The sequence below is a fragment of the Panthera uncia genome, chromosome C2 (assembly GCF_023721935.1).
Source record: "Panthera uncia isolate 11264 chromosome C2, Puncia_PCG_1.0, whole genome shotgun sequence".
Lineage (NCBI taxonomy): Eukaryota > Metazoa > Chordata > Mammalia > Carnivora > Felidae > Panthera > Panthera uncia.
In genome coordinates, this window is record NC_064810.1 from 97656557 (window position 1) to 97674446 (window position 17890).

Below are 17890 nucleotides of genomic sequence, written 5' to 3' on the forward strand. Positions count from 1 at the left end.
AGTTGTTGTTTAGACAAGTTTCCTGAAGAACTCTCACCTCATGGGGCACTTTGGGTGGCTCAGTCGGTTAAGTGTCCAACTCTTGATTTCAGCTCAGGTCATGATTTCACAATTCGTGGGTTTGAGTCCCTTCTGGGGCTTTGTGCTGCCAGCCCAGAGCCCACTTGGGATTCTCTCCTTTTTCTAGCCCTCCTATTATGTCTCTCTCTCTCTCTCTCTCAAAATAAGTAAATACACTTAAAAAAAATCTTACCTTCAATATTCCACAGTTTTACTTTTTATGATCATCCTTTAGACTAGATGTTTCTTTCTTACCAGGCATCCACTTTCATAGCACATATCTAGCTATATTATATCATAATGGGCCTTTGCTTATTGCTAGTGCTGAAACCTCAGCCCATATGCTGCCTACCTTCAGTTACTACAGTTACTAATTATTCTCAAAGTTAGAAGATGATCTGCAGCTAAACATATCTCATTTAACTAATGGTATTTATTTAACTGAAATGTAATCTGTTCCTTTTTATTAATGGTGAGTGACAATAAACCTCCCTCTCTTTTTTTCTTCCATAGGTGGTTTAGCCTATTGATATGGTTTGTCTTTTGAGCAAATTTGGTAACAGGATCATGCAGTTTTTTACATGGCCTTTAGGATTCTTCTCTTTTCTTCCCTTCTTTTCTTTTCCTCTTCCTCTGATCTCTCTTTCTCTCATAAATATCTGTATTCCTATTTTTCTGTGAGGTTAAGAATGTATTCCAATCCACTAGTTAGGAATGATAAATAATAAAAATTTAATAACCAACTTGACCATGGACTGTATCCACACAGTAGATTTAGATGCAAGAAGTCATTGTTAAAGAATTTCTGAATTACTGACAACTTCTGTGTTGTACTAATACAGTCCTGCCCTTCTGGGTACCCAGACTCTTGCCTAGAATAACGAACCTGTTGGAGTAAGGAGGAAACTTAACAAACCAATGAATCTAGAGACTTGTTCGTCCATAATTACTTCTCTCATCTCCACAGTTTGCACTGGAAATGTCAAGAGATGGAAGGAAGCCAACAACAAAAGTGAACTAGGTTTAGATATTTGCATTAAATATAATTTAAATTGCAAATAATCTATTTATAAAAAACTCTCTATGCACAACTACATTATTATACACTACATATTGCTTTAGTAACTAATATTTTTGCCCTTATTGCCTACAAAGGGAGAACAGTACGACCATAAAAACCTTCCTAACAAACTACAGTGAATCTAAAATGAACCTTGGAAAAGAGCTGAGTTTCAGTTTGTGAACAGGGGTTATGAGAAACTCAGAAAGTCGTGCATATTGTGACTCCTCATCAGCTGATGTAGGACTTGGACATTAAATGCATTATTACTTTAGACACTTAAAGAGCTAATGTGAGTTTTCAAGTTTTTAACCTGAGAAGAGTATTATTTACAAGACTTTTTGTCATCTTAACACATGAGAATAAAGTTAATTCCTCTCTTCTAATACTGTGAAAATTAATATTTTATAACTGATATTAAATTCATCTAAAATACATCCAAAGTTCTGAAGGCTAGTCACTTAGTTCTCATTTAAGCAAGGATTTATTGAACGTATAGTTTCTGTGCAGGCTTATGATACATGCTGAATATGCAAAAATAAGTAAGATGTTATTTACTCTAAAGCTCAAAATATAGTTGTTATCTATATAATCTGGTACTGGTACTTTTACAGTGAGTTTCAATAGTATGATATAAATTACATTTGTATATAAGTGATATTTGTTCAATTGTTTTTGGTACCTCTAATATTCGAGTTGCAGAATACATACACACACACACACACACACACACACACACACAAACACACACACACACAGAGTCAGGAGTCAGATACATAGAAATATGCATCTTTGTGTGTTTGTATGCAAAGAAAAAGTATTTAAATTATTCCATTTGTCTTTAAAGATTCATCTTGGAAACTTGTAGGAAACGATCAAGTTCAGTATAAGTTCTATAAAATTAATTGATCAACCTAGGATACAGCCTTATAGGTTAAAATGGAGGCAGTATGTTTGAATTATTGGGAATGCATTCACAAATTAATACTAAGTTGATTTAAGAGAATTCAGTGGATATTGAGTTGGTTATATGATTAAGAATATATGTTACAATTGGGGCACCTGGGTGGCTCAGTTGGTTGAGCGTCCAACTTCAGCTCAGGTCATGGTCTTTCAGTTCATGAGTTTGAGCCCCGCGTCCCCGCGTTGGGCTCTGTGCTGACAGCTCAGAGCCTGGAGCCTGCTTCGGATTCTGTATCTCTCTCTCCCCCTCCCCTGCTCATGCTCTGCCTCTCTCTGTCTCTCAAAAATAAATAAACGTTAAAAAAATTTTTTTAAAGAATAAATGTTACTATTAATTTAATTAAAAAAGCTATTGTTTAGTCAGTTTTAAAGATTGAATAGTTTTTAGCACACTTAAATGAAATCAATAATGGCACTTTGTCAAATTTATAAATATAGTCACAGAAAATGTCTCTAGAAGGAATAAAACTACTTCAAAATGTATTTAATGTCTACATTTATCGTAAGGAGTTGCCTGTATACAAAATGAAGTAAAGAATATGATCTTGAGAGAAACAGGATTTTATTTATCCCTTGCTATGTACTAGCATCACTGTTTTACCTGTCTTCATATTTTTCTAAAACAGATTAGATTATGAATTCATGTTCATCATCATATACTTATATATGAAGAGAAAATTTGTTTACTATGTTAAATTGCTTTGTTTTCTCTTTACATAAATGTCAAAATAGAAGCAACTTGTGAAACTTTTCATTTTCTGCTACCACTACTAATCATGATATTATCTGCTTTTTAGTTTCTTTTTGATCAGTTTTGCTCAATTGGTTCCTAATTTTTTTCTAAGAATAATAAATCTGCACATCTCACTTTTTAAATGAGATCTCCTAGGTACAAATTTTACTATGTTATCAATTATGTTTATTTAAATGTTAAACTGTCATGGTAAAAAATAGTTTACATGTAAGGCATATGTTAAAACTATCTCATAGACTCTTATAGTCATATAAGTCATCTTTGAAATATAATTTCCCATGTGGTGGTGGTTTTTAAATGTGAATATTTACTATAGTTAAAGACAAATGAGATAAACTACCATGATGTTGTGATGTTTCTTATTTTTTTCTTCATATTTATTTCCTAAATACTATGATTCAGCACAGTTTTAGGTTGTAAATAAATGATGGTTTGCATGGAGCTTACCCTCTGTCTTAGCCCATTCTTGCGATACCAAGATACCACAGATGTGGTAGCTTATAAACAACAGCTTACACTTTTGGAGACTAGAAGTCAAAGATTAAGTTACCAGCATGGTCAGCTTCTGCCGAAGACTCTCTTCCTAACTGATAGTCAGCTCCTTCTAGTTGTGTCCTCACATGGTGGAAGGGTCAAAGGATCTCTATGAAACTTTTTGTATAAAGACACCAGTCCCATTCATGAGGGCCTGCCTTTATGGCTGAAGCACTTCCCAAAGGCTCCAGCTTCTAAGACCATCACCTTATTTTGAGAGCATGCAAACATTCAGACCATAGCACTCTGTGATGAGGAAAGAGGAAAATGTGCAGTTAAAATAAATTTTGAGAATTATTCAGCCATAAAAAAGAATGAAATCTTGCTATATGCAATGGCATGGATGGAGCTAGAGAGTATTATAAAAAGTGGAATAAGTCAGAGAAAGACAAATACCATAGGATTTCACTCATATGTGGAATTTAAGAAACAAAACAAACGAACAAAGAGGGAAAAGAGGGACGAATCAAGAAACAGACTCTTAACTGTAGAGAACAAACTGATGGTTACCAGAAGGAAGGTGGGTGTGGGAATGGGTAAAATAGGTGATGAGGATTAAGGCATACACTTCCTGTGATGAGGATCAAGTGTTGTATGCGAGTGTTAAGTCACTATATTGTACTCCTGAAACTAATATTACACTGTATGTTAAGTAACCAGAATTTAAATAAAACTTAAAAAGTAAATTTTGAAGTGTGAGGAAATCGAGACTGGCCATTTTAATGGAGTCATCAAGGAAGGCCTGTCTGACAAGATGGTAAGAGGAGCATTAGACCAAGGAGCTACAATATAGGAAGGGACAGGTGCTGTGTGTCCTATGAATTCATTTATTGCAAGGTGTATATTTTTAAATGTCATTTCTGCATTGAAATTTGGAAACTGAGTCAGAATATTGGTGTTCCTGGGGAATAGTACCTTCAAGAGCTTGTGAATCCATTTGTAAGACAGAGATTCCCTCAGTAAAATAAAGATTAACCACTAAATTCCAACTGTCTACTTCCATTCTGTATTTGGATCTCAAATTTAACATGCAAAGAGCTGAATTCTCAATATTTTCCTCCAAATATGTTTTTCTTGCAGCAGTTTCTATCTCAGTAATGGCAACTCCATTCATCCTTCCAATTTTTCAGGCCAAAATCCTTGGTGTCATCCTTGACTGCTCTTTCTCTCTATATCTACTCCATTGGCAAATTGCAAGGTTGCTCTCTACCTTCGATAGATACCAACTCAAGATATGACCACTTCTCTCAACTTCTACTACTACCTACCTGGTTCAAATAACCATCATCTCTCACCTAAATTATACAGTGGTCTCCTAGGTGCTCTCTCTGATTCTGGCTTTGGATTCTCTGCAGTCTATTCCCAGAATTCCAGCCAGATAATCTTTTGAAAAATATAAGTGGATCTTGTCTCTTCTTTGTGCAAACCTTCCAATTACTTCTCCCACTGAGAGTAGACGTAAAAAGCTTACAAGGACCTATAGTTCACTAATTAATGTGGTCTCCTGTTACCTCTCCAACTTCCCCTCAGACTACTCCCTCCCTGGCTGGCTCTACTCTAGCCCCACTCTCTTACTCACTTTTCATGGAAAACTCCAGATGCTTATCTGTCTTGTAGCCTTTGCTTTCTAGCCCTTCTGTTGAAATGTTCTTCCTCCAAAAAACTGCATATCTCAGTCCTCTCCTTCTTCAAGTCTTTACTTAAAAGTTCCTTTCCTATCAAATATTGCAGCTTCCCTACCCTGAGGTAGCCAAATCAAGGTTAATGGCTCAGGCCTTCAGACTTCCAAGTTAGCCCAAGATTTCTGACACTAGTTCCAAGTTCAAAGCCACCAGATCCACCCTCACTTCAGAATAGTGGGCTCTAAATTTGAAGTCTCTGTGAACTTCCTCAGATTTAATCATGCCCCAGAATGACTCACAGAACTCAGGAGAGTGCTATAATTACAATTGAAGTTTTTTTTTCTTCAATATTTATTTGAGAGAGACAGAGAGAGCAATCTTTTTTAAAAGATTTATTTATTTTGAGAGAGAGCAGGGAAGGGGCAGAGAGAGAGAGAGAAAGAGAGAGAGAGAGAGAGAGAGAGAGAGAGAGAGAGAGAATCCCAAGCAGGCTTTGTGCTCTCAGTGCAGATGAGGGACTCAATTTCACCAACTGTGAGATCATGACCTGAGCTGGAATCAAGAGTAGAAAACTTAACCGACTGAGCCACCAAGACGCTTCACAATTGCAGTTTTTATATAATAAAAGGATATATATCAGAACCAGTCAAAAGAAGAGATACATAAAACAGGATCTGGTACTGACAGGATTCCAAAGGCAAAGCTTCTGGGACCTCATAGATGCATTACCTTCATGGCATTAATTGTGGCAATGTGTACATGGAGTATCACAAGCCCAGGAAGCTCACCTGAGCTTAAGGTTCAGAGTGTTATTGTAATTTCATTATATAGGCATAGTTGATTAAATTATTAGCCACTGTGTTTGAACTCAATCTTCAGCCCTCTTCCTCTTCCTGGAGGTCAGGTTGGTATTACCTAGCTCAAAGTCCCAACCCTCTAATCACATGGTTGGTCCTTCTGGAATGGCTGGTTCCTTCCATAAGATATCAGTGTGAATAGCCCCACCCTGAGTCAAGCCTTTAGCAAAAGCCATTGATGCCCACCATGAGTCGCCGTGTTAGCATAAACAGTTCGGTATGGTGCAAAATTACAAACATTCAGAGGTTACCTCATAAGAACTATGGACCAAGGCCAATCAAATTCATTATTGCATATTCCTTCACCACTGCCCCCTCTCTAGAACTATTACTACCCAACATATTGTATTTTCCTTATTTATCTTGTTTATTGTCTATCTTCCTCAAAGAATGAATACTGCAAGGGGCAAGAGTTTTTATTTTTGTCTTTGTTGATTTTCTGTGACTTAAACCTGAAATCATATGCATTCAGTATTTGTTGAATGAATAGATGAATTTTTTTGCTAAATTCAGATTCTCTAATAGCCCTTCTACTCTTTAAATTAATATACAATTTTATTCAAGTGTGACTTAACATAGAATATAAATCTATAAACATTTTCATATTTAAGAAATTATCCAGTGTCATCTGTAGCCCTCTCACAGGAGTGGAATATTTCAGATGGCCTTTCAATTTACAACTACTAATCATGGCTTTATCTTACTAGAAATATATTCACTTTAAAATCATTGTATAGCTTTCTTAGATACCATTGTCTCAAAATTCTTAATCAAAAAGAATCTTAATTCTTATGTTAAGATTTATAGGCAATCCTGGGATTTATAATCCCAAGAAAACTTGATGCACAGAGCTGAATGCATACTTTTTCTTCATATCAGGCATCCTGAGTCAATTAAAGTCTTTTTTATAAGTCTATTCATAAAATAAGACATCAAATCTTTGCTCAAATATCAATGACAAGCAGGTAATTTCCTGAAATACAGATGTTAGGAAAATACTCTGCCTTTTTGGTTAAACAAGCTGTGTCTTAAAACTTTTCAAACCTACATAAGAGGAAAAGTGTAATGAATGATATTTAGACCGCTTCTGTATACCACAAAGTAGGGGAAAAAAATCTCATAGTAAAAACAGAGCAGAGATTTCTCTATTTTATAAAAAAAAAATTTAGGTATTAGCACTTTGAAGTCTCTATTTTGTGACAAGAACAGGAAATATTTTTAAAAAACAGCAAAGCCAAGATGTTTAAATATATCTTATAGTTTTGAGACTAAAATTATATAGTGTTTCAGAATTGTGTATCTGGAAAATACGTTGTATTTCATAAAGTCTTTAATTGATGCGGATAGAAAGTGAATTATATCTCTTGTTAAGTTTTAAATTCTTTGAAGATTTCTTCAAATTATACAGTAAAATGCTCGATCGCTTCAATACCTATTTCAATCACTTTTTGAAAACTATATCTGCATCCATAGGCAAAGGAATTTTATTATCTCTGAATTGCATTTTGGAATTTCATGAGTTATTTCATAGAACAAAGTTTGTCAAATGAACACGGGCAGTGCCAATAGTGCTTTGCTCTTGAACTCAAGTACGAGTCAGCTCACTTTAAGTCACCATTTGCAGCAGCCAGAAATGAATGAGCAGTTAAAATCGTGCCATAAGTTAATTAGAGTGGAATTAGAAGGAAAGTGGGCAATTTAGGAACATAAGAATTGCTGTACCGAATCAGACCAATGGTTCTCCTGGTTTAATATCCAGCCTCCAGCAGCTGTACTTGTTAGCTTCTAAAGCTTTAAAAGAAAGGGAAAAGACTACATAATTCACCTAGACAAGTGTGCCATCTGTGATCCAGAGAAATTTTCTTCATGACCTCTCTCAAATAATACCCTAAAGCAGGAGGTTTCAATCCTGTTATGATATTGGTTTAGCTTGAATAGCTCTGGTTATTAATAATTCTTTTTAACCATCCAATTCCTACATAAAATCAACTAGTCCATCAAGAAGCTATTTATCTCCAAAGCTCCTGAATTCATGGTTGAATATGTCTACTTTTATGATAAAATATGAATTTATGGTGCTTATTCGATACAAGTTCTTGATGGCAAAATGTGCCTGTAGATAACCACGCTGAATGAATGCCTGCTTCTCTTTCCAAAATCTACTGAGTTCACAGGCTTTTGGAAAACAAAACAAAACAAAACAACAAAAAAAACCCTTGTATCTGCTGTCACTACTCCGAACTTTCTATCCATACCAATCTACAGAACTATTAGAATGACAAAGAAATTTGTGCATTGAATTTTTAGAAAAGTTCAACTAGAGTTTTTCTTACATAATTTTACTTAAGGTAGAGTCTAGGAGGAAGGAATGAATTACTTACCCTTATCACTTTAGTCTTCTGTTTATGATAGAAATACCTGTGACTATAGGTTCTTGATTATTCTGGATGACTTCCAGGTCAGTATTTCTAAAATGTTATGTTCAAAATAAGCCATTTAGTCAAAAGTCCCTTAAGAATAATAAATGCCTGCAGTTGTACTTCAAACCATTTTCCTAGGCTGTCAGATGTTAATGCAATAACACTGATATCCTGAAACTGTAACTCTAATAGGATGTCCTTTATCCTATATTCCAAGAAAACTAGTTTTTTCATTGTTATTTGACCTAAGATGAACACTCATTATTTATACTTATGTTAATTGTTTTCTCCTTCTCTAGTTTTCCCAACTTCTCTTCCTGGATCAGTTCTTTATTTGCTCTTCTTATGTCAGTTAGAATCTCCTTCCTTCAGACAATTTTCTTGCAAACATGTAGTGATTGTTCCCTCTTCTGACAATTTGTGTCCCTTTGTTTATGTTTGGTTTAGGCTACCATATATTGATTCTTTGTTTTCACGAATGTTCTTCCTTGCACATATGTACATATGTTTCCCATATTTGTTTGTATTTCTAGATCTTAGAGCAGAGTCTAATTCATAATCATAGCACAAAAGTTCATTAAAGGGAAATCTAGGGACTCACCAGTGGCTATTTGGAGTCTCAAAATGTTTACTCTTTGAATTTGTGTTTGTGTGATCTAGGTAAGAACATATTATTGAGTGCTACAAAGGTGCAAATAAACCCCAAACTATAAATTTCTAAAAAATAGAGGGGTGCCTGTGTGGCTCATTCCGTTGAGTGCCCCACTTCAGCTCAGGTCATGATCTCATGGTTCGTGGGTTTGAGCCCTGCATTGGGCTCTGTGCTGACAGCTCAGAGCCTGGAGCCTGCTTCAGATTCTGTGTCTCCCTCTCTCTCTGCCCCTCCCCCACTCATGCTCTGTCTCTCAAAAATGAATGTTAAAAAACATTTAAAATTTTTTTCTAAAAAATAGAGACAAGTGTTATTGATTTAAAAATCACAATGAAAGATATAGGAAATATCAGCACAAAAAGAGAATATAAAAAAGAGAATTGGAATTGACCTAGACCCATGCTATTAGGAAATGAAGGGATTCCAAGCAGAGTAGCTGTGACAAGGGCAAGGAAGTGAATTAGAGGAGGGAATTACTAAGGAACTGTCCCTAATTCCTGTTGGTTGCCTTATGCAGAGACTATCTGAAAATAAGCTTGGAAATATGGGTGGCACCATATTAATTAAATTTATCTGAACCCACAGTGAATCACTGAAACAATTTTTAATCAGTGATCAACTTAAAAGTGAGACTGGGGCACCTTGGTGGCTCAGTCAGTTAAGCATTTGACTCTTGATTTTGGCTCAGGTCATGATCTCAGGGTTCATGGGTTTGAATCCCTCATCAGGGACTCTGCACTGACAGTGCAAAACCTACTTGGGATTCTCTGTCTCTCTCTTTCTCTGCCTCTCCCCCCGCCTCTCTCTCTCTCAAAAGAAATAAATGAACCTTTATCTTTAAAAGTGAGACTGAAGGCAGTTTCCTATAGTAACGAAGTTATTGCATAATAAGATGTGTAATCAGTCACAAACTCAGACAGTAATGACAGGAACAAATAGAACAACATAGATGCAAGATATTGAGAAAATGGTATTAATCTTCATTGTGAAAAGATTGGATCTGAGGTAAAGGAATAAAAGGAAACAAAAAGAATACTGACCCTTCAAGCTTGTTTAAGTGTGAAGAAAACATTAGCATTCCTGAAATAGAAAAAAATTTTTTTCTTCCTTGTATGTTAAGCCAAAATGCATGGAAAAAGTTTTTCTTTAAATTTTAATTCCTACACTTTTAACTAATTTAATGCTTCAAGTTACTGAAAACGTTCTACCCAGTTCATTTTTACTTGACCTCATCAAAACAAATCCACATTTTTTCTGACTTTTTAAAAGCTCTTGTTGGTTTTTGAGAACAATATTCTAACAATGATTTTAGTAGAACTATACTGTGTCTCTTTAATTTTTTAGAAATCCAAATGGAACCCAGAACAACAGCACACGATGGCCTGCCTTCAGAAGCACCGATCAAAAATATTTAACCTTGAATGCAGAGTCACCAAAAGTATACACTAAACTACGTGCTCAACAATGCCGATTCTGGACACTATTTTTTCCCAAAGTCTTGGAAATGACAGGTATGTGCTTTTTAGTAGTTGGTCAAGTAATTGATTGTGGATTATGTAAAAGGGAGAAAAGGTAGACTATCCAAGGCACAGTGATGGTATTAACTTGTGATTTTACAATTACTTGATTCCAGTGAGTAGATAATTTTAACAACTTTCTTCCAGCAAGTTTAGATGTGTTTTGAGGTCTTACTATATGAGGAGCACTTTAGTAGTAAAGAAAACTAAAATAGAAATTCTCCCGTAGAGGAACATAAAACGTGGTAGTGGAACTAAAATAGGGCACTGCTTGCTAACACATTAGTCTATGTGTAACTAATTAATGGATAAATGAACAAATAAATAAAGTAAGCAATGTATAGAACTAAAAATATAATTAATAAAATATAGAATGAAATATAATTTATACTCAAAGAGAGGTAAAAACAAATTTATTGATAAACAGAACTCTTGATTTCTAAGGGGGGGAAAAACCCTCCAGAATTAAATGTTTAAAAGCAGACTCCAAAAATTTCTAAATATTCTCAGGTTAGAGATATTTATCTTGAACACATACATGTATTCCATAATACAATAAACAGACAACAATTTAGTTAACTAATCTTTAAGAAAGGATTCCATAAGCTTATACAAGGAAGTGCTAGGAAAACTGGTTCATATTATTATGTTATTTCAAAATTCATTAGTAAGAAAATATTTAAATCAACTTGAGCAATCAGCTTGAATGATCGCCTCTTCTGTGAGGAAAATGACATGTGTATCTCACTCACTTGCTGGTTTTAAAATGCCCAGCTGTTTCTAACCCATGTGACTCCTCAGGTCTTTATTTTTCAAGTAAAAGTAATTGACTTTCAACCATCAGACATATTGCTGCCCCATTCCTTTAGACTTTACCACTCTGTTCATCATAATACTCTGCAATTTTCAGGCTGTGTTAGATACCGCAATATAGTAGCTGTTTTGGTTTAATGTTTAGAGAGGTTGGGGGTTAGTTTCAGGCAAATATGGGCATCTCAGAGCTATATTTGATTGTTTAATATGTGTTTTAATCATCAGACATTACTCACCAAAATTATAATTATGTACTCCATCTGTTTGGGAGATGTTTCTGAAATACCCGTGCTCTGTGTATTACCAAATGTTCTGTGACATAATATATATCCAGAGATGGGTTTCTGCATCCCTTGGCAAACCTACAGTGCTGCCCTTGTGTCCTCCGGGTGTGAATAACAATGAGGTAACATGCTTAAACTGCCAAGAGACCAAAAGAGGTACCATTTAACATATCACAGATGGCACATTCTTAATCTTTACTTAAAATATTTTTAAATGAGAAGGTTGTACTTGAGGGACAATGAAAGGGGAGTGGGGAGGATTTTCAATGACTAACTTATCATAAGCCAAATTGACTTGTTCTGGTTTGAGCTTGTGCAGCCTATTGTAATTTATTTGTTGACAAAATAAAACTTCAGTATCAACAATTTTTGAAGATGTACTTCAAAATCTCTATCTTTAAATAGTGAATTGTCATAAAGCAGGTTGAATAAACACACTGTTAAGTTTTTGGCTAGCTGCCACTCCTTCCTATCCAGTGCTGAACCACTCCCTAGTTGAGTAACACTGAGCTGTTTGGAAATACCATACCCTGCTCTGGGTTTGTACGGTGCTTTGGAATAGTTCCAAAGTGTCTTTAAAAAACACAATTTTATACTTTAGCATTTTTCAGATAATTGTCCCCCAAAAGTTATATTCAATATATTTTATAAAATTTAAAGTAAATGCATGATATGATTGTTGTAAAATCAATGTCTTCATTAACAATCAACAACTTTTTTACATTTAAACAAAACCAGTTTGAAGTTACATGTTTTTAGGTTTTATAAATAAATAATGTAGGGGGATTAAAAAGATTAAGAAAACATGTTCTTACCATATTTTGTGTATTTCAAGTTGCAAAACCTCATACATTTCAGTCTTTGATATTTTGAAAATTGGGGTTATTCAGATGACCTGTGCTGAAGTTTCTATGGCAATATTATTAAATGCACACACACACACACACACACACACGCACGCACACACGCACGCACACACGCACACACACACACACAAAACAGCTCTACACATAAAGGAAAAAAAAACACTAACTGGATTTCTTAAAAGGAGAAATATTTACCTCACTCAAGATGGAAACCCAATGAGCTTTATAAGTACCACTTGAGCAGTAGTTTACTTTTGAGCAATAAATGTTCTCAAATAAAATGATCCTTAAGATTTGTTTAAACACATGAATTCTAGCACTTAACTTTCAGACTATACTTCAGCATATGCCTGTGCTATTATTGCATGCACCTGCAAGAAATAAAATGTGCAGTATTTGTTTCAGATGTTATCAACAATTTTCACTCAAAATGTAACTGCACAGTACTTGATAATTGTTTGAAAAAGAAAGAAAAGGAAGTAGAGAAATGATCCATTCAATGTCAATAAGATACCAATATTTTTTCACTGAAAGTGAAAGAGTAAATTTACCTAAAGGAAAAACCACTTTGACCTTCAAATCTTCCCAATGAAGAAAAGCATTAGATCTAGTGTTGTTTTCCTTTGTTGCATTTTAAAAATACAGACATACATGGGAGATATTGCCATTTGGTTTCAGACCACCACCATAAAGTGAATATCACAATAAAGCAAGTCAACGAATTTTTGGTTTCCAAGTGCATATAAAAGTTATATTTACACTATACTGAAGTCCATTAAGTAGTAGACATAGTAGCATTGTGTCTAAAAAAATAGTGAACACATCTTAATTTAAAAATACTTTATTGCTGGGGTGTCTGGGTGGCTCAGTCAGTTAAGCGTCCGACTTCAGGATTCTGTCTCCACCTCTCTCTCTGCCCCTCCTCTGCTGGTGCTCTCTCTCTCTCTTTCTCTCTCTCTCTCTCAAATATAAATAAACATTTAAAAAATTGAAATAAAAATACCTTATTGCTAAAAACACTATCATCTGAGCTACTTGATAGCATTTGACCCACAGTAGAAGTTTCAAAATTGGGGTCAATCCTCTCAAACCCTGCTGCTGCTTTGTCAACTAAATTTATGTAATGTCTAAATTCTTTGTTGTCATTTCAACAATCTTCACAGCATCTTCATCAGGAGTAGATTCCAGTTCAGGAAATGACCTTCTTTGCTCATCCATAAGAAGCAACTCCCCATCCTTTACAGTTTTATCATGAGATTGCAGCAATTCAGATAGAATAATAATGAAAAGTTTGAACTATTGCAAGAAGAACCAAAACATGACATAGAGACATGAAGTGAGCAAATACTGTTGGGAAAATTGTGTGGATAGACTAACTTGATACAAGGTTGCCATAAACTTTCAATTTGTAAAAACGCAGTATCTGCAAAGCACAATAAAGTAAAGTGCAATAAAATAGGTATGCCTGTAAGTGATGTCTTCATAAAGCCTAGCCTGAGCTTATGGTAATTCACTCTGTAGTATTAGTATAGATATAGTTCACTCTAGTCCCACACTCAGAATTATAACAGGACAATAAATGTGTTTCTGATCTGTCTCATAAAGAATTATGCATTCCTTGGTAATTTTAGTAATTGATTAACAAATAGGAAAATAAGTAATGGGGACAAGAGAGATTTTCAATGAAATCTCAAAGTACATGAATCACTTTTTTTTTATTATAATGATCAGAACAATTCAATATCCATTTTAATCTTTTCTTCTAACTTTACCTCCATTTATAATTTTGAGTCAACTCACCTCCCCTGTATTCTTTCTTACCTCCTTCAACTTGATTAAATAGACTCCACTCTGGTGAAATATGCTCACTCTTTTTTTAATTGGCAAGACAAAAAGTAGCTTTATTAGTATTACTCTTTCTGTAAGGAAGAAAGCCTGACTCTTTCTTTTTCCAAGTGAGACAACAATGTGGACAAATCAAAGAGCAAGAAAGTCCTGAAAAAGTTGTGTCAATATATTTATGAACTACTGGTATTGATCTAGCTGTACATGGATTCAATAAAGAGCAAAGTTAAGAATAAATTTTTGTAATAGGGCAGTAAATTCATTTTTGGAGCTCCCAATAGCTGTATCGAGCTTGATTTTATAATGTACATACCAGCTGATTTATCCTTCACAGTAACACTGCACAATAGTGAACACCAACCCCATTTACAGTTGGAAAACTAATTTGAAAAGTTAAGAATTCTTTCTATGTCAGAAATATAATAAGTGGTCAAGCTGGAATTTAACCCACATCAGTCCAAAGCCTAAATAATGTATTTTATTTCACATTATAGTACCTTGTTAACTACAAGATGATAGATCTACATCTCACAGATAATCAATCTATAGCCACTTAAGTAGTATTCCAGTTTGGAGGAAGAGGAAGAAAAAGAACTAATTTTGGTTTGATTTATGTCATGGATTCAAAATTTTTGTTATCTTTTTACTAAGGTGTATTCAGTTCTTCTGAGTTGTATTAGAAAACAATCAAATGTTTCATATTTTATTGTCTCAGTCAATGTTCAGTATTATTAAAGAAAAAAATTATTAAGGTTTACAATGCATTTGTGCACTAAAGAGCAAAGTATAGTGTTTGATTATGATACATAAGGAAATAAGTTTACATTTATATGAATTAATGGATTTGGCATTATTCTATGTACAAGAAAAAAAATTAAATCTAAGACTTTTTTTCTGAGTATTAAAATTCATGGTGTGAGTGCTAGATTACCAATCATTTATTTCTTTTTTTTTTCATTTATTTCTTATAACAAAAATTTTGTTCTTTCTGAACTTTAGAGCCCTTATTTTGCATAACACTTAAAACAGCATTTAATTATAAAAAATATCATAGGAGTGGATCATTTGGCATGATATTTAATGTCTTTCACATCTAATGTTTTTTTAGAAAAGTTCTATTATTCACAAAATAATTACAGTCATTGACCTTTTAAAAGCCATTTTTAAAATGGGAAATTTTTGTATATATTCTCAAATATTTATCCAAAGTCCAAGCATTATGAATATTTCAAACTTAAATATATCTTAAATTACAGGGGATATTTTAATAGCTGTGTAAATGTTTTAAATATTTTGATTTTCATATAAACTAAAAATAAATCACTGAATGTGCTCCATTGTTAACAGTATGAATGAAACAAAGACACATTTTCATGTATAATGTAGTGAGATCATATGAACTGCCTTCTCCAAATTAATATCTTACAAAGTTATAATTAATTTCAAAAATTCCTAACTGAAAAGTATATAATTAAAACACTGTCAGTCTTTATTCTCAAGGTAACTGAAATAACTCAAAATGCTGTTTTTAATTCAATGGCTATAGCACAGCATTCTAAGAGTTTAAAAAGTAAAACAACAAATGTGTAAAATACTTATAGATTTAAATAACTTAAACCATCTTCTAGCTATCATATATATTAATATTAGGAGGGGCTTCTGGGTGGCTCAGTAGGTTAGGCATCTGACTTTGGCTCAGGTCATATCTCAAGGTTCATGAGTTTGAGCCCCGCATCAGGCTCTGTGTTGACAGCTCTGAGCCTTGAGCCTGCTTCAGATTCTGTGTCTCCGTCTCTCTCTGCCCCTCACCCACTCACACTCCTTCTCTCTCTCTCTCAAAAATAAATAAACATTAAAAAATTTTAATATTAGGAACATATATACATAATTTCAGAAGTTTGTGTTCAAGAGTTTCTATTGCTCACAAACTTTATTCTTTAATGTAATAGATTTTCAAATAAATCAAGGTTTCAAGGTGCCTGTAGTACACATAGACTATTTTTGGTTCATTGCCTCACATTATTTCTGACATAAACACTCCTTTCTCCTGATACATGCATACACTTTGCAAGCTACTGAAAAGCAGAGATTTTCTTAGTCATCTTTCTAATTTGTAAAGCAATTAATAAACTACTTTCATGTAGTAGTTTCAATAAGCTGCTTTCAATGAGTAGGCATTGTTTGGAATTAAAATAACTCATATAGGGTGAGTATAAAATCATGGAATGTCAATTACAAAGTTACCCTTATGCATTAATAAATATATATAAATATTTTCATCAGAAATAATAGTCTGTTGTATCATATATAAGTGAAATGCATTAAATGAGATTTCTGTTATGCAGAGGGGTTCAAAAAAAGATAATATCTATATATCTTCTTAGAAACTAAATATATGTTATGTAATATAATTTGACATAATATATCAATTCATGTTCACATTTTTATGATATATTCAATTTACACATATATATTATTTGCATTTCCATGTAAAGTATAAAATTTTATTAAAGCTTTTCAGGTAGCGAAAGAAGCTGATAATAAATAATGAAAAGTAAAAAATTACTGCACAGTGTACTTGGAGAAAATAGCATCTATAATCAAAATTATTTTTCAATTAATGTAAACAGATTAAAATTTAGATTAATACAACTTATTCCATGTTTTACAGGAAATATTGATGAAGCAGAACGAGAATGGAGAGCAGGATTCTATCGCTGGAACAATTACATGATGGACTGGAAAAATCAATTTAATGATTATACTAGCAAGAAAGAAAGCTGTGCAGGTCTCTAATTAATAGATTTACCCTTTATAGAATGTTCATTTTCCTATAGATCAAGGTAAAAATATCACTAGCTCTCTTACACACCATGTAAGAAAGCTATTATACTGCTGAAACAAAAATGCCAGAAGGATAATATCGATTCCTCACATCTTTCACTTAGTATTATACCTAGCATTTCAAAACCCAAATGGCTAGAATATGTTTAATTAAATTCCACAATATAAAGTTTGACAATTAATTTTATGCATATTAAAATGATTTGTAGCTTCAAACTCTCTTTCCTGAATAACCTTAAGAATTTATTCTCTCAAAAAATACCTGTATTCTATTTTTAGTTGCATATGTATGTTTATGACCACTCATAAAAAAGGTATCTTTTTAAAATGAACTAGGTCTTGAGGGGCACCTAATTGGCTCAGTCAGTTAAGCATCTGGGTTAGGAGAATTCTTGCCTGGACCCAGAAATATTAGGATTTTCAAAAGGAAATTGTTTAATTCCAGGAAAGAAATTGTTGTACTTTCTGTAGACAAATGATAGTATTATTATAATTTAAAAAATTACAAAACTGCATTTACTAACTGGCATGGCAACTAAAGACATCCATGAATAAATTAATTGAGTAGTTCAGTAAAGAGGAGAAGTCAGAGACTTTAAGTTCCAGAAGAGGCAGTGCAAGTTGATTGTGTTAATTAAGCATTGAAAACTGACACCCAGGATAGGACAAAGTGAGTTCGTAGATCTGTAGACTGTTGATTAAAGCATGTCCCATTGTTCATTGGCCACAAGGATGTTCATAGTTAGAGACAGTGTGGTTTTGCCATCCTCACTCAAGGTCATTCAGAGTTCAGGCTACC

The 17890-nt window shown here is 33.8% G+C and overlaps 1 protein-coding gene across 1 annotated transcript in view; it reads left to right on the plus strand.

Annotated features, from left to right (window-relative positions):
- The window catches only part of BCHE (butyrylcholinesterase), a 63942-nt gene extending 46635 nt beyond the window's left edge, over positions 1 to 17307 (plus strand). Inside the window, exons 3-4 of the mRNA XM_049628597.1 lie at positions 10267 to 10433; positions 16919 to 17307. Coding sequence (XP_049484554.1) covers positions 10267 to 10433; positions 16919 to 17043 — 292 coding nt within the window. The 3' untranslated portion in view covers positions 17044 to 17307. The remainder of the gene's footprint in view (positions 1 to 10266; positions 10434 to 16918) is intronic.
- The last annotated feature ends 583 nt before the right edge of the window (positions 17308 to 17890 follow it).